The 27541-nt window shown below is 36.7% G+C and overlaps 1 protein-coding gene across 2 annotated transcripts in view; it reads right to left on the bottom strand.

The window, feature by feature from the left end:
- Positions 1-27541, bottom strand: part of BACH2 (BTB domain and CNC homolog 2) — a 420011-nt gene that overhangs the window by 91141 nt on the left and 301329 nt on the right. For both annotated transcript variants that reach the window (XM_051997402.1, XM_051997403.1), the window contains exon 4: positions 6872-7126. In XM_051997402.1, coding sequence (XP_051853362.1) covers positions 6872-7114 — 243 coding nt within the window. In that variant the 5' untranslated portion in view covers positions 7115-7126. The remainder of the gene's footprint in view (positions 1-6871; positions 7127-27541) is intronic.

A 27541-nucleotide genomic window follows, 5' to 3' on the forward strand; every position in this document is an offset into this window, starting at 1 on the left:
TAACCAATACTATATAATCCCAAGCCCTTCCTTCCCCTTCACATCTATCTGTCTGTTCTAATGCTGGAACAGGTTTTGTGATGAGGCTGTTCAGCTTTGTTGGCATTAAGCATGTTCTCATATCAAATGCTGGAGCAAACTTCAAATGAGAATCTGATCAGCCTTCCTACCTCCTGGAAAGATTATGCCTAAGCTTTCTTTCCTTTAAAGATTTTTAGATCTCTCAGTTTATGTGGTTAACAGTCCTTGTTAGGAGCCATGTGTTGGAGTAATTAATGTTCTCCTATAACCCATAATTTAATTCAGTGATAAATACTTTTCTTTTTTAAATATTATTTTTTCAATGAACAAAATTCATTCTTCTTCTCCCATTCCTGACTCACCATTAAGAAACAAAAGAAAAAAACAACAGCGATGCATATTGTTTTTTAAGTCACAGAGAACGGCAGAAAAATAACTAGAAAAACTAAAAATAATTAAATCAAAATAAAATAACAGTAATAAAAATTAGAAAAATAACATGCACAGTCAAGAAAAACAAATTCCTACACTGTTCATGTCAAAAAAAGTCTCATTTTCCACTCTGGAATACATTGTCTCTCTATGTATAATAGGGAGGCGAGTAATACACTTTATTATGGAATCATGATTGATCAGTTTTGATAAGAATTTTTAAGTCTTTCAAAACTGTTTCTATAATGTTGTTCAAATTCCTTTCTTTAGTAAGGATTTTATTTTTTAGAAGCATATTTTAAAAATTACTTATGTTAGATGTATGTTATTTACTCAGGGGTCCTCACACTTTTTAAACAGGGGGCCAGTTCACTGTCTCTCAGATTGTTGGAGGGCCGGACAATAGTAACAAAAACTTTGTTTTGTGGGCCTTTAAATAAAGAAACTTCATAGCCCTGGATGAGGGGGATAGACGTCCTCAGCTGCTGCATCAGGCCCAAGGGCCGTAGTTTGAGGACCCTTGCAGTCTAGATGCTTCTACTTATTTTTTCCTTACAGTACACTTCAGCTAAAAACTATATAACCTCAATTCAATCTTGATGAAGTTTCCTGAGTCAGTTACTCTTTCTGTTGGAAAAAAAGGGGCTCTGCTCTCATTTATTAAAAGTATACGCTGCCCCTGGCCACGTGTGACAAACGCACATAAGATGGTATGAGGGCCAAACTGCAGCTAACCAACGTGTCCTCCTCTTCTCAGTCTTGGTGTGAATCTCCCATCATCTACTGTGGGATTGTCAAGCATAAGCACCACTTTTCAAGCACTCCAGAAGGATAGGGGTAGAGGTGTGAAGGTAAATGTTTAACAACAAATTCTTCAGAAAAAAGTACCCATCAGACACTTAAATTTAGTCTTCATTATTAATATTCCCTCCTCGTTGCTTTTTCATGTGGCTGCTTTTTGAGTTGTAGACACTCGCACTGAGACTTTAACAACTGGCTTGTCAGAGCTGGTTCTGACACCTTCCTGGAAGAGGTTGCACCTCTGGCTGCTTTTATTCTTTGATGGATCTGTGATCTCACTGATGTTGATACTCCCTTCAATGATGCAGCTTGCAAGCTATTTTTGCTTGACCATCCTGCGTGATTATCACAGACATGCTCCCTTAAATCCCTGGGAGTTTGTACTGCTTGTTCTCCATGCTTGGAGAGTTATCCTTTCCCATTTCCAATCCTGAATCTCTGGCTTCATTTAAGGGTTTTTCCCTAGTTTTCCCAATTATTATAGTATTCTCTCTATGTTTATTCTGTGTATATAGAGTTTTACTCTATATTTATTTTGTATGCTATGATCTATTCCTGTTATGTGTCCCATTAAGATTGTAATTTTGAGGGCAGAGACTGGTGTATGGTAATCATTAAAAAACAGGATGACTGTTTTATTGATTCTTCACAGGGAGTCCACCTGTAGATATCAATAGAGCAACTGGGCTGTCTACTCATCACTATATAACTAGACTGTTTATTTTTAACATTTGTAAAAAAATGTAATGATATCCTTTGTGTCACTTTTCTTGTATAATTCTTCATTGGTACCATGACACAATTTACTATAGTGTTGGCATGTATTTTTAAAAATATTGTAAATGCAGAGTAGGATTTCTTTATGAAGAGACCAAATATCCTTATTTTTGAAGGAAATTTGCACAGAGAGGCTTATATGTCACACTTTTCTAAGAGAATGCCATTATGCCAGACTTATAAACTGAGAAATATTTACCTATAAATATACTTTTTCTCTTATGGTTGTCATCCAGAAGAAGATACTCCAGTGACCCGCAGCCAAGGTTCCATCACCTTGGCAAAGTGCAGCCAAGGAGAATTATGTTCATAGAAGTACATCTGAGGGAGTTATTTACTGGATGGTTAGTACATAGAGTGGACTTTTGAAAAAATATATATAATTTCCTGACAGAATCTCTCTAGACCAGTTCTCTTACATACTTTTTTTTGAAAAGCATGGAAAAGAACAAAAGTGGATATTTAGCATGATATCATAGGGTTTTGTTTTCCATAATAATTTACCTGATTAAGATATAGAAAAATCAAGTGGGAGTGGGACAGGTTTGAGGCAGGCAGATGCACCAATAGGGAATGACAATAATCAGATGTGAGGTGATGAGGATCTGACACAGAATGGTTACAGTGTTAGAGGAGAGAAGGGGTTATATTTAAGAAATGTTTCAGAGGGGAAATAGACTGGCCTAGGTTACAGATTAGATATTGGGAACTGAGTGACAGTGAAGAGTCAAGGTTAACATCTATATTGCAAGCCTGAGGACCTGGGAAGATGGTTTTGCTCTAAACTAGTAGGGAAGGTAGAAGGTGGAGAGGGCTTAGAGAGAAAGAAAATAAACTCAATTTTGGACATGTACATACAGACATTTTATATGTCTGTATGTGTGTGTGTTTCTGTCTCTCTGTCTCTCTCTCTCTCTCTGTGTTTCTCTCTCTCTCTCTCTCTCTCTCTCTCTCTCTCTCTCTCTCTCTCTCTCTCTGTGTGTGTGTGTGTGTGTGTGTGTGTTTACTGCCCATTCAGTCTGAAATGTTTGAGAGGAACTTAGCAAGGAGACTGGAGGTCAAGAGAGGCTGGGGCAGGATAGGTTGATTTGAGAATTGTCAGCAAAGAGAAGGTAATTAAATCCAAGGGACAGATAAGAGATGAGGGCTCAGGACAGAATCCTATGGGATTCCCATGATTAGTGGTGCAAGCTGGATGACAATCCAGCAAAGAAGTGGACAGATGAGTACAAGGAGAACAAAGAAAGAGTGAAAACCCAGAAAGAAGAGAGTATAAAGAGGAAAAGGTGATCAAAGCTCTCAAAGGCTGCAGAGAAGTCAAAGAAAATGAGGATTGAGAAAAGGCTGTTGCAACTAAGAGAACATCGTCAACTTTGGAGAGAGCAGTTTTGGTAGAAAGGTAGAAGAACAGACTGTGAGAAGTTAAGAAGAGAAAGCGAAGGTACCTATCACAGGCAACCTTTTCAAGGTTAGCCATAAAGGAAAGAAGAGACATAGAGCAGAACAATAGGGGGCAGAAGGAATCAAGTAAGGTTTTTTGGAGGCTGAAGGAGACATTGGCATATTGTAGGCAGTAGGGAATGAGCCATTAGATTCATTAGAGAGAGTGACAAATAAGTGCTGGAATGGGGATGACAGAGATGAAGGAAACGGGATGGAATGGGATCAACTTGAGCAGGTAGAGGAGTTAGCCTTAATAAGGAGTAAGGCCACGTTATTCTATGAGACATGGGTGAGACTATATACAGGGACAGAAGATATTCGAGCAGGAGATGAGAGATAATATATGTAAAGTGCTTTGTAAATCTTAGAGTGTCAGATAAATGTTAGCTAATATATAGGAATAATTTTTGAAAGATCTATGTTTGTATTGAGCTAGAAATTTCCTCTAATAGTTCATGTACATGCTTGCTATTTATCTTTACCTTTCTTTTGATCAGTCTTGTACTGCTATTTATTGCGACTTAGCTTACCAAGGATTCTATTTTCTAATGTCAGGGAATAACCTAAGAATTCTGGCCTCAACAGACTTTGGGGGAGTAGAGGGTATTTCTTGCTATCTTTTTCTTGTTTCAGAAAGAAAAAAGTCTCTTTATAAAATAGATTAGGTTTTGTTTGGACAGAGGCTTTCTTATTGCTTGTACCTATGGTTTTCAGGGAAGTAAGTTGCAGTTCTTTGAGCAATCAGATTTTCAAGGTAGGATATTATAAGAACAGAAGAGGCTGAACAAAAAAATTGAGAGTCCAACATTGGAAATGAGATGTAAGATTCCACTTTGCTCCCATTTCGAAACTCCTTGCAAACTTTCAGGCAGTCAAAGAATATGCAGAGAAGTGAATGATCATAGGTTAATGCCAGGAGTTGTTGTGAACTGGTTGATCTGACCAGGTATATGAAGTTTTAATCAGGTATGTGGGTTTTTTTTTCTTTCTTGAGAGTGTTTCTGCGTTAAATGTCAGAAAGTATTGGGAAACAGCAGTCAGATGTATATGTTTGAGGCTGTGTATTTACCACTTTAAAAAATTGGGAATTTATTTATGAAAATAAGCAACACAATAACATCAGAGATTTCAGTGGAATTTTAACCTGAAAGTTGTGGCTATTCAGTTGTCACTAGAAACAATGAAAAACCTACCTTTTAGAACTGCTCTAAGCTGATTTCATATTCAAAATTGGAGAATAAGTATATTTACTTTATCTTTATTCCTTAGTAAAATGGAGTAATTATAAAATTCTGAGTGGTACGTTTCAACTATGCACTAACTAGAATGCTATGAATTATGCAGAAGATTGAGATGATATGGAACTCAGTGATCAGTTTACACATGTCTGGGAAATACGTAGAAATCAATCAATCAATATAATCCTGCTGACCTTTTATCTAGAATATAAATACCCAGAAAATTCAAATAGCACGTCTTTTTGTGAGTAGGAGTATCCTGTCTAGGTAAGAAGAGACCAAGGACAAACAAGTTATAATAAGAACAATAGCTAGCATTTTACACAGTGCTTTGAGATATGCAAAACATGTTATAAATATTATCTGTTTTATCCTCACAACGCTGGGAAGTAGGTGCCATTATTTTTCTTATTTTTATAGATGAGGATATGAAGCAGACAGGGGTTTAATGATTTGCCCAGGGTCACACAACTAGTAGGTGTCTGAAACTGGATTTGAATTCAAGTCTCCCTAACTTTAGGTTTAATGAACCATCTAATTTCCTCTAAATTGTTGTTAGGAAAGTTGATAAAAAAGGAGACTTACTGGATATGGCATAGGCTTTCTCATCAAGATCACCATATATAGTAGTAGTAACTGACCTAGGGATATTATAAGACCTAAAGTCCCACATGAATCATCAAAACGTGAGAAAAATAATACTCGGAATAATTGTCCTGATAAATGTATTTTATTGTATTCTAATTCTTTGAAAATTGGCAATATGCATGTAATATATTTAATAATACTTACATAACTAGAATCCTCAATTTCCACCTTATCTTACTACTAGACCTTTTTAGGTCAAAGGTTTACAGTAAAATCTCACATGATTATAAAGTTGAGACAATGTTTGCATTGTTTAAAACAAAGCATTTCAAACAGGAAAAACTATGATAGCATCTGATTTAATGAAGAATATTTTCTGCTAGTCCAGAAAAGAGAAATAAAGGTTCCTAAGTCTTATTACTATTTCTTGCCAATTGTTTGTAATATGTCCCCTCAGAATAATTTTTACAACTGATCAAGCTGATCTATGTGTCAAATGGGTATTAGACTTCTTATCTGGCAGAGCTGTCTAAGCACTGATAATGAAGTACCTCCAAAATTAGCCTATAAAGTTATTTATAAAAATTTGGATGTTTGTGCATTTACTACTTTCAAACTCTTTGCCACTACACTGTTAGTAGTAAAAAATCCTATGTTTGGGTCAGATAGATTTGTTTAAGTTATAGTCCTGACAATGTCTGAAAGAAAGAAAAATTCAGGTAAAAGTATTCCATTGCAGGTGTAAGAAAGCCAATAGGAAGCTTTAAGATGCAATGCTTTGACTGAACAGAAGTCTTAAAAGTGATCCTCATTAGGGAAAAGAAATCTAGGAGAGAAATGGGTAGGGAAAGATTCAAGTAGCTGTACACAAGCTAGGAAATTAAGAGAAACATAGTTTAAAGGATTGATGGTCTTCCATGGGGCAGCTTATCTTAGCAGGTTCTAAAGTTCAATCAGAACCACTGAATTAAATCTCTGCTCCTAAACCACAAAGCCATCTAGTGATCCACTAACACAGATCTATCAGGTACAGCCACAGAAAGGAATGAAAGAAGTTCTTGTAAGGTATTTTCAATAATGGCAAACAAGGCAAGTTTACTCATCTGAGAGCTTTTGCTATAGCAACTGTCAGAAAGCTTGGTTGTTTTCATTACTCTCTTCCCACCAGCCCCACCAAGGAAGGTCCTGTGAACACTTTTGCTCCTTCATTCTCAAGGGAAATCCAACAATCCTGAAGCCCAATGAAACTGAAAAATCATAGCGGCAGTCATTGATTCAAACCCTCCAAGAGCTGTACCATCCTTGGACGGGCACACTCATAACCAGAAGGATAAGTGAACACGGTTAGGGCTGTGGGCCACACAGAAGGCTGGGCTCCTTTCAGATAAGATGATTTGCTCATAACCAGACTCCAGAGACTTCCAGGTCCCGCTCCTACTGAGCATGGGGTTTCAGATCATTAAGGCTGTGAGAGGGACACAGTGCATCACTTCGAGCAAATGAGCGTGGACACAAATCAATATTAAGTGACCAGTCACTATCTTTAACTGTAACACAGAAATATACTGTACCTCCTCAGGCAGGCTGACAACCAAGTCATGTTTCGTCTGCCCTACCAGAGCTTGCCAGAAGTATTCGCTGCATGCTGCCAACACAGCTCGGTGGGCTCGAAACTCTTTCCTTTCCACAATCAAAGTCACATCACAAAGAATATCCTTCTTCCGCTGGTCATTGAGGCACAGGAGGATATTGGTACAATGGACTGTTGACTCATACACATACATGGGGGATTCAGTCTTCTCATCCACAGACATTCCGTTCACACCCTAAAAGAGAAATAAGAGTTATTCCAGTTATCAGAGTTTGAGAAGGACACACGTACACACACATACATACAACAGTGGGAGAGAAAATGAGAGCGGCAAAGATGACATCATGGTTTCTGTGTCCTGCATGAACTAGGCAGCAAGTGGTAAAACTGCAGATCAGCACATTAATTTTCTGCTACAACAATAAGCTCAGGAAAACTATCTGGAAAGACATTTTCTATCACAGACCTTTATTCTTCTCCTTTATTAGGTTCCTTGTTTACTCACAGTAGCCAATATAACTAGGACATTTTTTTTTTCCAACAAAAGATACAGGATTAAAAAAAAAATCCATTCTCCAATGTTTTGATGGCTGATGTTTTTTAGATTAAAAAAGTCACACCATACATATGAATAGTCTAAAACAAAGAAATCAATTTGTAATTAAGATTTTTGCTAAAAAAAAAATGTGGAATATAAGCTCCTTAAGGGCAGAGACTACCTTGTTTTTGTCCCTCTATCTCCAGTGCGTGGTACAATGAGGCAGCTAAATAAGAGTTGGTTGAATTGAACTGAACAGCATCAAAATAAAGTACATGTATTGCTGAATGAATAAATGTCTGTTGTGTGGATGAATTCTCATGGGCATTTAAACGAATGAATGAATTGTTGAAATGTGTATCACCAGTATGATTTCAGAATTTGGCTTAGACAAGAGGGATATAATTTGTATAGTTATCTAGTAATGATGGCTAATATTAGCACCAACTAAAAAGGGATCCTGATAAATCAGGACTTCTTAACTTGGGAACCAATATTTAAATATTTACAATATTTTCATAACAGTAATAAAATATTTAAAATATTTTGATATATAACTGAACATCATTTTTTGGGCAATTTTATGTATTTTGTTTTATGCATTTGAAGGCATCATACTGAGAAAGGACCCATAGACTTCACTAGATTGTCAAAGGAATTCATGACAAAAAAGATTAACAAACTGTCTAAATGACCTCTGACAATCAGAGACTGATGACTACTGACAATCAGAGACTGATGACTACCTTTTTGCCATTTCATCACATGATTCAATTGTATCTTTTATTAAAGTTATCCTCTGATGCTTCTCTAAGCGTCTAGCAGATCCTATGCAGTTGCCAATAGTGGCCTTGGCAACAGATTGTCAATTGAGACACTCCCACCCTTAGGTATATTTGGAGAGGCTTCTAACAAGAAAGTTGGTCATCCAGAGAATGATTTATTTTGGGGCTATAGAAGCTCATGAACTATCTACAGGAGTAGAACTGGATACCTTTATTTTTGCTCATTCACAGACAGTTACTTATACTTCATTGATTTACTAACAGTTCCTGTCATCTTACTAGAAGAATGGATGCATACTCATTCTAAGAATACCCAGATAAAATCAGGATGGTTAAAAAAATGATAAGACTAAGTAGGTAGGGATGCTGCATCTTACAGAAGAATTTTTGCCTTACAAAAAGATTTGTTACAGTATTTCTTTAAATGATAAATTTCCTTAGTAAAACAAAGTGTGATGCAAATTATATAGACTTTTTCAGAAAAAAGATCCATTGCTAGAGTAAGGTATGGCTGTAATAATAACATTTTTATTTAGGTCCAATGTTTTTAATCTATGGAAATCCAAACATTTCACAAACCTTACCACAATGTTCCTAATTCCATTACTATTCCACTCATGTGGGTTTGGCTCTGCTTTATATAGCTTTTATACCCATTAGCTTATTTGAGAAGTATCATGGTACAGTAGACAGAATGCCAGTCTTGGAATCAGTGGGACCAAGTCTCTCTTAGATGTACACTGATGCTGAGACCCTGGGCTAATCATTTAATTTCTCAGTACCCCAGTCAAATTCTCTGAAACTATAAAGCGGAATAGACACTGACCTGCACAGGTGGAAGGTATCTGCTCATTAGGTATTCCCCAGACTAATGAGGTCACAGTCTTAATAACTTCCCCCTATCTATCCCCCTTCAAAACCCCATTATTCCTCCAAATTCTATTTATCCAAAAGAACAATACTCCTAGCAGTTCTGGAGAAAGCAGCAAGGCATTTGTGCCTTTTCCTTTCCAACATGCATCTGCTCTACACTCGAAAGAGTGTCCTGGTTGGTATAATTTAGGTGCAGTGGCTAGAAGCCAGGGTATGAGATTTAGCTTACATGGCATCTCTTTATGCTGAGGAAACTAGTGCAAAACTGTTCATTACTTAGTCAGAAGATAATATTTGCTCCATTTTCACTTCCTCTTTATTTTTCTCTTACAAGCACTCACGTGTATAAGATTATCTCCAGGGGTCTCTCAATTGTCCACTTTACTCTTAGCTTTAAAATTACTACTCTTTCTCCCATCAAACTCAGTTCTCTCAATCAATCAATCCACAGGTTTTTAGTGAGTATGTAATATAATATGTGTTCAATAAATATATACTGAATGAATGACTATCCTAGACCTTTCCTTTCACCATCTATTGAGCAATAGACTTCAATATCTATTACTGTGATGAGAAATGTTCTGAGATATGGAATGGGTTTACAGGTCACTTAAGGCACTTCTTGTAGGCAGAAGAATGTATCTTTGGATATGTGTGGGTACATTTATGTGTATGCATGTGTTTGTATATACATATGTATATATATACAAATGCACACATATAAAACACACACACACACACACATACACACATATAAAACACATCCCCAAAAGTTGTCATGCTATTTTAAAGCTAAAATTGCCCAAAGACTTTGGGGATCCCTTGCATTTTCATGGAGTTTTCAATTATTTCAGAAGACATCTTCTGGTTTAAAATGAACAGTTATCAGGAAGCTTTTCTTGGAGTTTTCCCTGTTTGGAGATTTTCTTAATTTTATCCCATCACTCCAGGATTTCTTTTTTAATCTCCTTGTGCCAGCTTGCAAATCTTTACAATATCTATAGACTTACCATGCCCCCTATCCCATTTATTTCCTGGCTATCTTTTATTTGAATATAACAGCTTTAGTTTCATCTCTCTTCAAAAATCTGTAAATTCTTGTCTTTCTACAATTATCTAAGTTATCTGTATAGTTCTGGTTATGTAGGAATCCTTTCCAATTTGTTGATATTTCAGTTGTATCAATGGAACCAAAGTGAATCCTACTGCTTTTGAAACTTCATAGTAACTCTGCTTTCCTGTCCTTTTCTACACACACACACACACACACACACACACACACATCCATATGTATCAATTCATAATAAGTGTTAATAGTAACTCCTATCATTTCATACTGGAATAGAAGATATAAAAAGTAACAGAGTTCAGAGGAATCTGAAAGTGAATTCTTACTCTATTCAAAAATGTGTTACATTTATACACGGTGAGAATTGGATTGGAAAGAAGCTTTCCAAAGGTTTTTACTCTGGTTTCAACTGTGACTTCCTCTTTTGCCTAGAAAGAATGAGTTGTGTGTTTGTACCTTTTTCTCTATTCCCTTCTCTCCCAGTTTTCTTCAATTAAGTTCAGAACTGAAATCAGAATATTTCACCTGAAGCTAGCTATACAAAAATGTGCCCTCAGATCAACTTTCAGAGATATGTTTTTCTGTAGGGAAGGAGAGGTTCAAAGAAATCCTCTGAGCAGGTCTCCTGGAAAACTCAAGGTAGGGGTGCCAGCTTCCTTTCAAAAGTAATTGTTCTTGCTAATCTAGTGAATGTAGAATTTGGTTTCCATTCTGTTCAAGAATGGCAAATCTTATTAGAAACCTCTACTGTCATATGTCTTGGAAAAAAGGCCCAATTGCCCCAATCTAGTTCTGGCTCTATAGAGAAGATAGAGACTTTAAAAATACTATTATTTTATTATGAGCAAAATGACCTCTCAATCCCTTCAAAAAACCCAAGCGAAAACAATACAACCCCATGTACCTTGTCTTCTCACTCCTTAGAGGTCTGTTTATAGATGAATACTGAATGACTCAGATATTAAAATGTTTAGTGGTATTCTAGAGGCACAAGTGTGAAAATGAAGACCTGAAGAAAAACTTCAGTGGAAAATCCAAAACCCCCTCTGATTCATGAATGAACTTAGAATGCTAACTCTTTCAGACAAACTGTTGTGTCTAGAATGTTCCAGATGAAATGAAATGAATAATTACACCTTCATAGGTAATAAACAAAACCAAAATATAAACTAATTCACTTGAAACTCCAACCACATTTTTCCTTTTTACTGTGTATTTTAATAAATACATTTTTGACTCAAACACTGCATTTTCATTGATGATAAGAATTTTAGAAAAGTGTTAAGTTTATAGAAATTTTAGAATACAAGAATCTCTTAAAATACTCATTTTTATGTAACTTTTGGATGGAGACAAAATATAAATGTATAAAAATATAAATATAAATTATTAATATTATTATTAAGTTATTAACATTGAAACATAAATGAGGTGTTTCACTCTATAGAGTGTTAAACCCAGAGTCAGGAAGAAGTGAATTCAAATCCTTCCTCTCCCTTTTTTCTTCCCTTTTCTTTCTTCCTTGCTCCCTCCCTTTTTTCCTTCCTTCATTTCTCTCTCCCTCCCTTCTTCCCTTCCATTCTTCTTTTTTTTCCTTCCTTCACCTTTCTATTCTTTTTTCTCTCCCCTCTCTCTCCCTCCTTCCCTCTTTCCTTCCTTTTTTCCTTCCTTCTCTCCTTCCCTCCCTTCCTTCCTCATAAAAGTGAAGTGATCTAATCTTACTATTTAAAAGGTGTTTTTAATAAACCTAATACTCAACATCAATACAATACAATACCATACACCAATTTCAGTACCTTAAAGAAAGAGTTTTTAATCTTTTTTAGATACCTTTGGTTATCTGGAAAAACCTATAACCACCAGGACTGTGGTGCTGATAGTTCTGAGACTTTGAGTAGCTACAATAAGAACTTGACATGAAGTAGTGTAAACATTTTTTGTATGTGTATTTATAGACTCATGAAAATGGAAACTTAAGGATAATGCTTAGAAGCAATTTTAACATTATATCCTTAATAGTTCTGAATGGTCCTGGAACCTTGATAGAGATTTCCTCTTTGTTTTATAGATAAGCCCTGATTAATATAAATAATGAATCCTCCTGAAGTAGACATATGCATTCATATTATTAATACCATTTAAAGTTGTGAGTATGTAAAATATGTTAATTCTAGCCCAATGGAAATATGAAGTGCAAATATTGCAATACTACTTTAATGCAACTACTTTAGGGATTCATTATTTGCACTAATCAGGACCAACCTGTATTTACCCCCTGAAGAAGAAATTCCAACTTACTGATAAACACAGTCTGACACAATGGATATAATGCATAGCAGAAAATATTCAGAAAGGGCTAGGGACTATCAGAGTTGAGAGAAGATGACATGTCCCTTGCTCTTAAAATATAGATAAAAGTTATCCAAATTATGACAATACATATATTTACATATATATGTTTATACACTTACATGCATACATATACAAATATCTTTATCAGGGAAAACGAGTACCTCTGGTGTTAGGGCTGCTTTTTACCTTTGATGTCCAACTGACTCAGCAAACTGTCACCAGTGGCTCCAAAAAGCTATAACAGGCACAGTAGCCACACCCCAGCAAACTATTTTGGCAGATGGCCTAAGCCAGGGATAACTGAGGGGTCTCAAACCCATTGATAAGTTAGAAGGGTGTCTACTCAAGTTATGTGAAGGCTTCCCCTAGTGGATGAAAATAATTTTTCTAACATCCAGGATGGTAGCTGTAGCAGATGCTGTGGAGTTCTTGAGAGTTTGGTTGGACATCAAAAATCCCAAAACCATCCATTACATCCCAAACCCTCACCAGTAATCTTGACTCTGTCCTACCATTGGACTGTGATGACTCTGGAAGAAAGAGTGAGGTTGATGGCTTTGTGCAACTCTGTCTCACTTAAATCCACTCTACACGTGGATCAAAAGACATCACCATACCATTTTACCATTTTTATCTATTCCTAAATCCTGACAAAGCAGCAGGTGGGGATACACTGGGAACTGTAGTCAGGCAGCTCAGATTATGGGGTTCTCAGTGAAAACAGCAGGAGGGTTCAGCAACCTCTCTTGGTGTCTGAGCACCCTTTTGAAGACCACACTGCTCACTTCCTGATGTGAAGAAGGGGTTAGAAAAGGTACCCTAAAAACTGTCTGCTTACCCAAACCCTGGTCTGATTGTCACAGCAGGCAGAAATCCCACCCTATATTCAAAACACAAAAAAAAAATGGACAAAAACTTCTCCAGATGATTTTATTCACATTGGTACATGTGATGTGTGCAGTCTTATAGACAACACAAAATTCTGTAGACCTGAAAGACGAACAGCTTTTGTTTTGAGAAAACTCAGTAGTTATTGCATCCAAATAGCAGCCCTGAGCGAAGAAAGACTGGCAAATGAAGGGCAGCTTACTGAAGTTGGAGGTAGATACATGTTTTTCTGGAGTGGTTGCAGTGAAGGAGAATGCTGTGAAGCCGGTGTAAGTTTTATAATCAAAACTAATCTATTCAACAAGCTCATATGCCATTGAAAAGGAGTAAATGATAGGCTCATGACAATGCAATGGCCACTGCAGGAAAACACCATGCCATCATCATCACTGACCATGTTCCCACCATGATGAATCCTGATGATGTTAAAGGAAAAATTTTATGAAGATCTGGAGACCTCATCAATCAAAATGCCAAAAAAAGACAAGCTTAGAATTCTGGGTGACTTTAATGCCAGAATAGGCTCAGACTACTAGACTTGGCAGGGAATCTTTGGGAGGATTAGAAATGGAAATAACAACAGCAATGATCATTTACTACTGAAGACTTGTGCATGTCATGGCCTTATCATCAGCATTGTTTTCTATTTATTTAAATGCAATAAAACTTTGTGATTGCTACCCTGCAGCAAACATTAGCATTTAATAGACAATGAGATTGTAAGGAGAAGAGACAGGATATGAGAGTGATGAAGGCAATGTGTGGTGCAGAGACATTCTCTCCAAGGTAAATATTCAGTTCAACAAAAGTGGCAGCCCCAAGGCAAAATGACTACCAGAAGAATTGATGTCAACAGATAAGAACATTTCTCTGAGAAGGAACAGTGTTGATAACTTAGAGGCAAAGTTGAGCCAACTCACAGTTGGCAAAAGTGGAACAGAAAAGGAAGGGGCTGCTTCAGAAATCTGGTGTACCGCACTGAATTTACTCATCTGGGTCAGAACACTTGCAAACATCAAGATTGGTTTGATGAAAATGATGGGGAAATTCAGAAGCTGTTAAATAAAAACAAGAACTCCACAGAGTTTACCAGCAGGATAGTTTATCCACTTCTAAGAAGTTAGCATTTAATTCCATGAAAAGTAAAGTACAAGCAAAGCTTAAAGAGACGCAGGAGTCTTAGCTCAGCAAGACGGCACATGAAATTCAGTTTAATGCAGATAGCAACAACCCAAAATGGCTCTATGATGGTCTGAAGGCTATGTAGGGGTTAAAGACCAATGGTGCTTTTTCTACTACTCAATGCTGATGGGGCCACATTGATTAGTAATAAGAACATGATCCTAGAAAGATGAGTTGAACACTTCTATAGAGTTCTCAATAGACCATCATCAATCAATCAACCTCCTAGCTGAAATTCCAACTGAAGAAGTTGGCTCTTCAGTAAGCTGCCCTTCATTTGCCAGTCTTTCTTTGCTCAGGGCTGCTATTTGGCAAAGCTGCTGGTGCTGATTCTATTTCAGTTGAGAGTTATAAGGTGGGAATTCTACTGCTTTATATAAAAGCTGCATTAAATTTTCCAGATTATGTAGCAAGAGGAGGTGATCCCCCAGGAGTTTAAGAATCTCTCCATTATCCATCTCTATAAAGACAAAGGAAATATATTGTCCTGTAACAATCACAGCAAAATCTCTCACTTAGTTACAAATGGCAATATTCTTGCCAGAGTGCTACTTAAAAGTCTGATACTTTGCCTGGAAGATGGTCATCTATCAGAGAGCCAATGTGTCTTGCTGGAGAAAGGACTGAAGAACAGTCCACAGGGTGTTTACTGCCCGACAGCTTCGGAAGAAAGGCCAGGAGCAGAACAGGGGTCTGTATGCAACATTTACAGATCTGACCAAGGCCTCTGATATTGTCATTTGCAAGAGATTATGGAAAATTATGTCAAAATTTGGTTGCTCAGAAAAGCTCATCAGTATTGCATGTGACTTTCACAATGGATGCTTGCCTGGGTTTTGGATAATGGATGATGCTTTCACAATATCCCAGTCACCAATGGAATGAAGCAAGTATGTGCTTGCTTCTCTCATCAATAATTGTGAACATGGCATCAAGGTCAGCTACCTCCCTAACGGCAAATTCTTCAATTTGAAAAGACTACAAGCCAGGACTAAATGGAGGGATTGCTGCGTGTGTGACTTTGCAGATGATTGTGCACTCAGTCCAGTCTCTGGAGCAAGATACCACAAAATATGGATTGATTCTCTGCTGCTTGTGCTAACTGTGGCCTAATAATGAACACCAAGAAAACACAGGTGCTCCATCAGCCAGCACCACATCATCCATATGTGGAACCATTGGTTGTAGCAATTGGAGAAGTTTTGAGTACTGGGGATAAGTTCCCTTACTTTGGCAGTATACTTTGCAAGGATGTCCACATTGATAATAAAATTGACACCTCAATGCTTGGGAGGCACCAAAGGAAAGTGTAGGAGAAAAGAAATATTAGGCTGACCACCAAACTGAAGATCTACAAAATAGTTCTGTTAATCTCACTGAAGTAGCTCAAAAGAAATTTGAGATGCAAAACTTTAGAGACTCCATTTCCTATGTTCATATGGATTATCCAGACATCTGAGATATTAGAAATTTCTTTTGTCTCCTGTTAGATTCCAAACCAGTTATTATAAAGAACACCTTTGTCCAATCTTAGGCCATTTTTTCTACTGATAAAAGTTTTTGTTTCTCTGCAACATGAAATGACTTGATTGAAAAGTGAAAATTTCAATCAAATAGCTTTGTGTGGGAAGAGGCCATTTATATAATGCAAAAAACAAAAACAAAATCAACAACATAATAAGCAAGCCATTTAATTCCTTTACTTTCCAATGAATTGCTTGGCTGAAAGAATGAGCAGAACCAGTTGCTCTTCCCTATCACCCCCACCCCCCCACCAAACATGTGGACACAATCCAAATCAAGAACCAGAATGAACTATTTGTTTTGACCAAGACCAAAAACATTCTTAATAAGAGAGATTAGGATTCAGAAGAACTAGATTCTGGGTATATTCAGTCAATATTTAATTAAAGTATTACATATTATTATTACCTTTATTCAAACAACTTAGTAATCATGATGAAACAAAAGGTAGACATTTGGGGGGCTCCTGGAAGAGAATAAACACACTCACACACACACTCTCTCTCTCTCTCTCTCTCTCTCTACTATTTGAAATTAGGCAAGGTGGGGATTTGAGAATTTTATAACCATTAGGCAGATGATTAAGGGAACAAAAGGATCAATAATGGATGGCTTCTATCTTTTCCTCAACCCTTAGATTCCATTTCAGAGAGTCAAGAAAGAGCCTATCCATCTATAACCAAAAAGTTCCAATATTACAGTAACAAGCTATGATCTCAAAAGAACCTGTAATATGCCCTCAAAGCCAATAAATTTTGTGCATAGCCTTTGACCCAACAATATTCCCATTGGGTCTATATTCTAAAGAGATTAAAGGAAAAAAGTACCACCACATACGAAAATATTCATAGCAGCTCTTTTTTTTTTTTCTTTTAGGCTCCTGATAACATCTTTGTGAGTTAACTAACTTTTTTTTTTAATTATAAATTTTTTATTTACAAGTTATATGCATGGGTAATTTTAAAGCATTGACAATTGCCAAACCTTTTGTTCAAATTTTCTCTTTCTTCCTCCCTTCTCCCCCCCCCCCTCCATGGCAGGTTGACCAATACATGTTAAGTATGTTAAAGTATAAATTAAATACAATATAAGCATACATGTCCTAACAGTTATTTTGCTGTACAAAAAGAATCAGAGTTTGAAATAGTGTACTATTAGCTAGTGAAGGAAATCAAAAATGCAGGTGGACAAAAATAGAGGGATTGGGAATTCTATGTAATGGTTCATAGTCATCTCCCAGAGTTCTTCCGCTAGGTATAGCTGGTTCAGTTCATTACTGCTCTATTGGAACTGATTTGGTTCATCTCATTGTTGAAGAGGGCCAAGTCCATCAGAATTGATCATCAGATAGTACTGTTGCTGAAGTATATAATGATCTCCTGGTCCTGCTCATTTCACTTAGCATCAGTTCATGTAAGTCTCTCCAGGCCTTTCTGAAATCATCCTGCTGGTCATTTCTTACAGAACAATAATATTCCATAATATTCATAAACCACAATTTATTCAGCCATTCTCCAATTGATGGGCATCGACTCAGTTTCCAGTTTATGGCCACTGCAAAGAGCCCTGCTACAAACAGTCATGCACATACAGGTCCCTTTCCCTTCTTTAGTATCGCTTTAGGATATAAGCCCAGTAGAAACACTGCTGGGTCAAAGGGTATGCACAGTTTGATAACTTTTTGAGCATAGTTCCAAATTGCTCTCCAGAATGGCTGGATCGTTCACAATTCCACCAACAATGCATCAGTGTCCCTGTTTTCCCACATCACTTCCAACATTCCACATTATCTTTTCCTGTCATTCTAGCCAATCTGACAGGTGTGTAATGGTATCTCAGAGTTGTCTTAATTTGCAGTTTTCTGATTAATAATGACTTGGAGCATCTTTTCATATGGCTAGAAAGTTTCAATTTCTTCATCTGAGAATTGTCTGCTCATATCCTTTGACCATTTATCAATTGGAGAATGGTTTGATTTTTTATAAATTAGACTCAATTGTCTATATATTTTGGAAATGAGGCCTTTAGCAGAACCTTTGACTGTAAAAATGTTTCCCCAGTTTATTGCTTCTCTTCTAATCTTGTCTGCATTAGTTTTGTTTGTACAAAAATTTTCAATTTGATATAATCAAAATTTTCTATTTTGTGATCAATAATGATCTCTAGTTCTTCTTTGGTCATAAATTCCTTCCTCTTCCACAGGTCTGAGAGGTAAACTATCCTATACTCTTTCAATTTATTTATAATCTCACTCTTTATGCCTAGCTCATGAACCCATTTTGACCTTATCTTGGTGTACGGTGTTAAGTGTGGGTCAATGTTTAGTTTCTGCCATACTAATTTCCAATTTTCCCAGCAATTTTTGTCAAATAGTGAGTTTTTATCCCAAAACTGGGGTCTTTGGGTTTGTCAAACACTAGATTATTAAAGTTATTGGCTGTTTTGTCCTTCTAACCTAATCTATTTCATTGATTAACTAGTCTATTTCTTAGCCAATACCAGATGGTTTTTGTAACTGCTGCTTTATAATATAATTTTAGATCTGGTACAGCTAGGCCACCTTCATTTGATTTTTTTTCCCATTAATTCCTTTGAAATTCTTGACCTTTTGTTTTTCCATATGAACTTTGTTGTTATTTTTTTCTAGGTCATTAAAGTAGTTTTTTGGGAGTCTGATTGGTGTAGTGCTAAATAAATACATTAGTTTAGGTAGTATTGTCATCTTTCTTATATTTGCTCGCCCAATCCAAAAGCATTTAATATTTTTCCAGTTGGTTAGATCAGACTTAATTTGTGTGGAAAGTAGTTTTTGATTTTCCCTTAGCAGATAGATTCCTAAATATTTTATACTCTCAGTAGTTACTTTAAATGGAATTTCTCTTTGTAACTCTAACTGTTGGATTTTGTTAGTGATATATAAGAATGCTGATGACTTATGTGGTTTTATTTTGTAGCCTCATAGCAGCTCTTTTTATGAAAGCAAAGAATTAAAATTGAGGGGAGGTCCATCAATTGGGAATGGCTAGATAAGTTATAGTATATAAAAATGGTAGAATACAATTGTGCTGTAGCAAATGATGAAGGAGATGGTTTTGGAAAAACTAACAAAGACTTGTATGAATGAATGTAAAGTGAAGTGAGCAGAATCGGAGAACATAGAATACACAATGACAGCAATATGGTAAAGGTAAAACTGCAAAAGACTAAGTAACTGATCAACAAAAGAACCTATTGTAATTCCCAAAGACTTATGATTAAATATGCCATCTATTCCTAGAGAAAGAAGTGATGGACTCATACTGCATACTGAAGTATAATTTCTTTCTTTCTTTTCCTTTTTTGGGGGGCAGTGAAATGGGGAAACATAGCTATGGTGGAAATCTGTTTTTTATGACTTTATATTCATAATAGACTTATTTCTTGCCTTTGTAGTTGGATGGGGAAGGAAGTGAAAAGGGAAAAATTTTGGAACTGAAAATAAAATTGAATTAAAATTTTTTTTAAAAGGAAAGAGTAAAAATTTCTGTAAAAATAAACATTTATAAGATACCTGTTATGTGCCAGGTACTGTGCTGAGTACTTTAGATATCATCTCATCTGATCCTCATGACAATCCTGGGAGTTAAGTACTGATAATATCCCCATTTTACAATGCAAGAAACCAAGAAGACAGAAGTTGTGACTTGCCCCGATTCTGAAGATGGATTTGAACTCAAGTCTTATTGATTTCACAATACCAGTACTCTTTCCACTGTACATAACTCAGCTACCTTAAAGAACGTGTTCTTTGAAATTTGTGGGTGAAAGAAATTATGAATGTGGAAAAGCACAGTTGCTCATTATTCTCTCAAAATTCAAGATACGGTTTGGATTTAGAAGGAAGTAATGAAATGAACACTTATTAACTGCTTACTATGTTCCAGGACTGTGCCAAGTGCTTTATGAACATCATTTCATTTAATCCTCATAGCAACTCTTGCGGGGTAAGTATTGTTAATATTCCTACTTTATAATGGAGAAAACTGAGGCAAAAATTAAATAATGTGCTAAAAATTATGCAGCTAATAAATGAAGGAGGATTTGGATTCAAGTCTTTATGACTCCAGGTCCAGTGAGCTATCCATTTAGTAAGTTCATAGGATTTAGAGTTCTCAATCCAGTTAGTTGTGCATAGAGAAAAAACTATGGAAGTAAAGGGACTTGTCAAGTCCTTCAGACAATAAGTGGCATGGCCACAGATTAGGTAGATTTGGAAATGGAAAATTTTGTTATGATAAAATTCTTTTTAAAAAATAGTATTTTATTTTTTCAAATACATGCAAAGGTACATTCATCTTTGAAAAACTTTGTGTTCCAATTTTTCCTCCCTCTCCTCCCCCCTCCCCAAGGCGGCAAAAATCCAATCTAGATTAAACATGTGCAATTCTCTTAAACATATTTCCATATTCATCATGCTGTGAAAAAAAATAAACAAACATATCAAAAATACAAGAAAGGAGGAAAAAAAGCAAGCAAATAACAAAAAAGGTAAAAATACTATGCTTTGATTCATATTCAGTCTTCTTAGTTTTCTCTCTGGATGTGGATGGCACTTTCCATCACAAGTCTATTGGAATGTCCTTGATTCACCTCATTGTTGAAAAGGGTCAAGACCATATGATGAATTTCTACATGTATTCACTTGCCCTTGGTGTCTTGTTGGTAACCCTTCAGCTAACCACACAATCAAGCCTCCTCTGTTAGTTCCCCAGGGGCAGACAGAGCTGGATCATTTAACTCATTTAATAATTTTGCTTTTCTATTCACCTTCAGTTTGTTTGGAATTATTTCTATTATTTCTTTCTTTTCATTCATTGTCTCTTTTGGCATTCATTGCTCATAGCTTATATGATGTTTTCTATTTTCCTCTAATATTTTTTTCTACTACTTACTTGATTAGTTTAAAGTACCTGAAGGGAGGAAGAAGGTGTATTCTCTTCCCTCCACTTATTTCATTCCTGAAGGTTTGTAAGGACCACTATGCAATCCCCCCAATCTACTCTTTTTATTTTTTGTGACTAAAGAAATAATTGAAAGTCTCTGGGAGTGGAAACCATTCTCACCACTTGTGAAGTAAGGCTATTGGTTGTTTTTCAGTCATTCAGTCGTGTCCGACTCTTCATGACCTCATTTGGAGTTTTCTTGGCAAAGATCGGGGAAGGGGGTTGGTTTGCTATTTCCTTCTCTGGTTCATTTTCCGGATGAGGAAACCAAGGCAAACAGGATTAAGTGGCTTGCTCAGGGTTACACAACTTGTAAGTGTCTGAAGACTCATGAAGATGAGTCTTCTTTATTCCAGGTCTGGAGCCCTTATCTATTGCACCACCTAAATGACCTATTTACTCCTCTTTTAAAGGAAGGCCAAGAACTCTGAGAGAAGGAATTTAACAACTGGTAAAATGAAAGATAAGGGTTAATGCTGAAACTACCTAAGCTTGATTTACTTAGAACAGTCTCCACTTTGCCCGGATTCCATCACATACCTTTCTCCATGGGGAAATCATTAGAAATAAATGACATGCAAAGTGCGCCATAAAGCATCTGAGTCAAACTAAGGAGAGGATGACTCAACGGATTGTTTTACATTTTAATAGGACACACAGTGGATTTGTAGTTAGCATATGGTTACTGCGGTCTTGATCCCCCCCTCCCCCTACAATAGTTCTCCTGAAGGAAGGAGGAGGAGGTTACTAGAACCTGACAGGAATTATTCTTAGGAAATAAACCAAGGTCAATCCCCACAAATCTGCTTACAAAAACCAACAGTGGCCAAGTTCAGCAGGAACCAGCAAGAAGGAAAGCTGTGTTTTGTAATGCTGGCCTGCTTAATTGCAACATTAACACCAAACTCAAAGACAACAGTCTTAAAAACTCTGCTATGGTAATCACTTGGCTATGTTTTTCCAAGAAAAACAAAACAACAACAACTTCCCAGAGTTGTGGTTTTCTTTTCTTACATTTGTTTGTTTTCTAATCTGGGAGGACTTTACCCTGTGGAAGAGCTGTGAGGCCGTGACAAGCCACAGTGACAATGTTGGGCTCTAGGTTTTGAGTGGAGAAGCCAAGAGGCAGTAACAGGAGTTTTATTCTCTGTACGACACTTTCTTGGCCAGCTATTGCTAATGGGATACTAGACTTCTCCTTCCTACTCCCTCTCCCCGGATAGAAACTGTGGATGAAGATATATTAAACTGGGTCTGGAAGCTGGGGTAACGATGGAACTAGCTGCATGTTAAGTCCACACCCTCTGACTGATAGAAGGAGAAAATCTGCATCCCAGTAGTTGCTCATGTTTAGCTATATTAAAAAAAAAAAAACTATTTTTCACATTTCTGGATATACACTCCCACCTCCCCAGAAACCTTCAATTGTAACAAATAAAAAACAGTCTTGTCAGTAAAATGGATCAACAAACAGGTCAGTCTAACATCATATGGAACACTCCATACCCATAGTCTACCACCTCTTTCCCAGATCACAAGATTGGTCAGCGCAATTGTTCTGGGTTTGACAGCCTTCTAGGGTGATTTCCATTTGTATTGCTGTTGTGCTTGTTCCTACTGTTCTCCCAATCTGCTTTTTTCACTCTGTTGTCAGGTCAGACCCAATTTTCTCAGTTACATTTTGAATGGAATGTTACGACTCTATACACCTGTGTAGCTTTGTCAGGAGCCGGAATGAGTTTATTAGGTAAGTGGGTTTAGGAGTTTGGAGGAAAGGAGGAAATGTGGCTCAGCCAAAATACCATTAAGATATATTTTCTGAAAAATGAAGCTCCTTCCACCACATTTTGCTTTACAAGAGTAATGATTCCTGTCAATAAAAAATTATTAAAAAAAAAAGAGTAATGATTCAATGGTCACAAGGCTTTAAAGCTTACAAACAAATTGTGAAGATGAGACAATGGGTCATTTTACCTGTGATAAAAATGAGATTTAGGCAAGGTAAGTGACTTGCTAGGATTATATGGCTTGTGATTATAACAACTCAGTTGCTTCAGATCATAGATTATAGATTTGTCAAGGATGTTAGAGGTGATTTGAGTCCAGAATCAAAGCAGACTACGGCTGCCTCTTCATATTTTCTATGAACACAGGTTCATGAAGTTAAAAGTGGCAAACGTGTAGACAATTAAAATTAAAATTATTAAAAAAGAAAATTAAAATACTGCACTAGATTTAGGCAGCATCTGAACAATTCAGAGAAGGAATCTGATTTGAACTTCATTTAGGAGAAGTTTGGGGTAAAGAAGTTTTGATTTCAATTTGAGCCTCTGTCTTTATCACCTTTTTCTTTTTTTCTTCTCTTTGCTTCCCCCCCCCCCCCCACACACACCCATTTAAAAATGATTAAACCCAAGAGATGGAAACTATTGGCTGGCAGTTTGTTAAATCCCAAACTGGATAACAAAAGCACTTGAACCATCTGTTACTATAACAGGAGGTCAATGCAACTAGAATGTTAACATACAGGTGAAACACTCTCTAGGGAGTATGGTGGGAAAATAGAAAGAGCCAAAGCAAAGAAGAATTAAAGAAAAGAAAAAAATCCAACTTTTCAGTTTTCCTATTCCTATCCTTGGCATTTTCTCAAAGCAATGCTTCCTTCTACCAAACTGGGAGGTCACTACAGGTGATATGAAATTTATGTATGGAATGTATTCCATAGCAAATTTGCTGCCAAATGAAATTTCTGTAAAGTGAACCAAATTTTCCTATTGATTTTCATTTCACATTCAGAGATACATTCCCAAAGGAAAAAAAAAATCTCCCTAATAAGATGAGTTGGAGATTTGGGGTTAACAAGAAGATAAGATGATGGCTAGTCCAATGCTATGTAGTTGTTGGGAAATTCTATATCTGCTGGGAATGTTTTGCAACACTTTCTGAACTTTCCAGTGCTTAACTAAATCCAAAGTTTCCTGGATGCTGGGTTTCCTCCTCTTCCTTTCAGCTCTACTACTTACTAGACTACAGGATCTTATACATGGGAACCGAGACTCCACTTAAATCTGTTGGAACACAGTTCCTTCTTTTTTAATTTGTGTATGTAATATGTTGAATATATCTAGGCTTCAACATATATATGAATTATTTATTTGAGTTTGAAATGCAAAGCTAAAGACACACACACACATTTTATATAGGGGACATAGTGATTGGATTGTTTGGATAGGGCAGAAGGGGGGAATGCAAATGTCTACAATTGTTCCTGCTTAGGTTGGTGATCAGGGGCATTATGGTTTCTGGAATAATTTTCAGGGACCCAGACTAGCATCCAAGTGGTATCATAGGAATTAAAAAAATATTTCACCATAATGCAAATGAGTTTAGAGAATTAGAAGAGGAAAAAATAGTTCAAAGGCTTGATTTAAATGCCCAATGGCTTTTCTAGGTAGTTGTCTGGGTTCTGGAATTTAAAAACAGCAGAAATAGCCCTCTAAGGCCATGAGCTAAAAGATTTAGAAACTCTTAGAAATTCAAGTTACAGCTTAATACACAGCAGCAGGAGAAAGTAGCTTGCAGCTTGGTTATACAATCAGATCCAGGGAGACATCTGATTTGAGGAGAATCTTTAAAACATTTTATTTTCCATTAAACTGTGAGCTCCTTAATAGAAGAGACTATTGCCCCCTGCCTCCATCTCTCACCTTTTTTCTGTATCTCCAATGCTTAGCATATTGTCTAGAACCTAACAGGGGTTTAATAAACACTTGGTGGCTGACAATTATGTGTTTTGTTAAAACGGACATAAAAAATAGACATGCTGTATGTATTCTTTATAACTCTGTCACTTGAATGACTGTGAAGTTGTGTTTGCTATAGAAAATTGTTGAAGAGAATGCATTACTTTTTTATATTTTCATCAAGGATACCCCCCTCCCATATACATAGGTCAAGTTCATAAATGTTTTATAAAGAAGAAAAAAGGCATGTAGATTGGAAGCTGCTACTTCATATTTTGTTGCCTTTTGGGAAAAAGTTCTATCTCTTTTATTCTTTTAGTATTGAGGATCAATGTAAGCTGATTGAATTTCTTTTGAAATTTGAAAGGTGATATAGAAGGATCATTAGATCTGGGTTCAGATATAGACTCATATTACTTGTGTAACCTTGCACAAAATCACTTTACCTCTTTTCCTGTTGCTTACCTATAAAATGAGGAGACTAAGACTTGATTTTTTATTTTTGTCTTCCAATTCTACACCTATGATCATATGACATCAGTGGGGGATGCACTTTGGGGAAAGCAAGTAACTGTGCTGGAGGCAAAAGGGCACTTCAGCAGAGATGCTGGTTCAGGAACAGACTCGTTCTGGCTAGGCACATATACCTGACACAGGTATTTCCTATATTTCCTTTTCTGACTGCAGTGTTAGAAGGGACTGCGTGGAATGAGATAGGTCTTTCTGGTCACTTATTTTGCTGTGTTATTTGATGACATCTTTTCTTTGAACAAATGTTGGAGAAGGAAATGGCAAAGCACTCCCGTATCTTTGCCAAGAAAACCCCAAATGGGGTCATGAAGAGTCAGACACAATTGGAACGCCTGAACCACAAGAAGATCTTGATTGGCCTGGCGAGGGAGGGGAGGCAGCCAGATGATGCACTCAGTACGAAACTTGAATGTGGGAAAGAGTATCTTCCTTATTTTTTTTAGGCAATCCTCACTCTGGCAGTATACCATACTGGAAAGACCATGGCAGTTTAAATGCTTGGCTTCGAATTCTAGTTTCTTTTTAGTATGATGGTGCCACATGTGCTTGGTTTCTGGGTAGCATACCAACTGGGGCACGGGCAGACAAGACACATGGGGGAGGAAGATCAAGAGGGGTTACAATTCAAGCCTTGACCCAAAGATGAGAATGCTTAAAAAAGGGAGCAACTGCACATTAACGAATTAATAAACACTACATTAATAATTCTATCTAATTTCTTCTTTCTTTTTCTCTTTAAGGCAATGGGGTTGAGTGATTTGCTCATGGTCACAAAGCTATATTAAGTGTCTAAGGATGGATTTGAACTTAGGTCTTCTTGACTCCAGGACTGGTGCTCTATCCACTGTGCCATCTGGCTGCCCCAACTATCTGAGCTCTTTACTCTTATCTCTTTACCCTCTTGCATTCTGCATTAATGGTATTATAAAGGACATAATTTCACATATATCAGAAAGGGTCTGTCTGCTGGCTGCAGTCATATTTGGGATGGGTGAGTGTGTGTGTATATATGTATTTTTGTTGTCTGTAATGCCAGAGAATCTCAATGGGCAAATGCTCCTTTCCTGCCACTGAAGTCCTGCCCCTTCACTTTACCCCCATGGTGTTAGTTGTGACCTTATCAATTGGCTATTTGTCTTCTGTGAATCTGAATTTCTTCATCCAGTTTCTGAGGCTAATGACATTTAGTAGACTATAGATTCACAGAGGACATGGAGCTGGCCAACTTTTTGTTTTTAATTCTCTCAGTATCTAGCATATGGGCTTTCATAGAATGGGCACTTGAGAAATGTCTGCTGAATAAATGGAAAGGAAGTGGCAGTGTGTGGATAATGGGAAAAGATTGCATTTAGAGGACCTAAGCTCAAATCCCAGCTCTACCACTTAAGACCCATGGAATCTTGGTTAAGGGACCAGACCTTGCTCAAGCTCAATTTCTTCATATATAAAGTCAAGATGTGAAACTAAATTCCCAATTTCTTTAAACTGTAGTTCATGACCCTATATGGGGTCTTGTCATAATGTGAGGGTCATGAAATTATGATTTATTATCAATAAAGGTTTGATTTTCATATCTATTTTATATACCTAATAAACCTAGGGTTATGTAAAAATTTCTCAGGCAAAAAGAAGTTGCAAGTAGAAAAAGTTTTAAGAAACCCTAAACCTTCTGGATCTAAGTCTAACATGGCGTTGGTGTGTTATTGTTTTAAGTTATCTGATTGTTTGGAGCTTGGGGTTTTCTCAGCAAAGATACAAATGGTTTGTCATTTCTTTCTCCAGCTCATTCTACAGATGAGGAAATCAAAGCAAAAAGGGTTAAATGATGCTCAGAGTCACAACAGCTAGGAAATGTCTGAGACTGAATATGAACTCAGGTCTCCCCAGCTGCTAGTACTTCTTTGTTCTCTTACCAAAATTACCTTTTATTTACATCTGATTAGACACAAACTTTATATTATGTCTACATGTTGTTGTCTTAAATATAAGTCCATCAAGGGTACAACTCTTCAGTGTTTTTTTTTTCTGTATTCCCAGCATCCAGCACTGGGAGTAATACATGAGTCCATAACATTTTTTGGATTATTTACTTCTGGAATGTTGTCATAATAGTTTTGTATGCTGATAGTCAGTGATGAACTAAAAGCAACTACCTGCTTAGGAATCAGGTATTTTTCCCCTAG

The sequence above is a fragment of the Antechinus flavipes genome, chromosome 4 (assembly GCF_016432865.1).
Source record: "Antechinus flavipes isolate AdamAnt ecotype Samford, QLD, Australia chromosome 4, AdamAnt_v2, whole genome shotgun sequence".
NCBI classification, from domain to species: domain Eukaryota; kingdom Metazoa; phylum Chordata; class Mammalia; order Dasyuromorphia; family Dasyuridae; genus Antechinus; species Antechinus flavipes.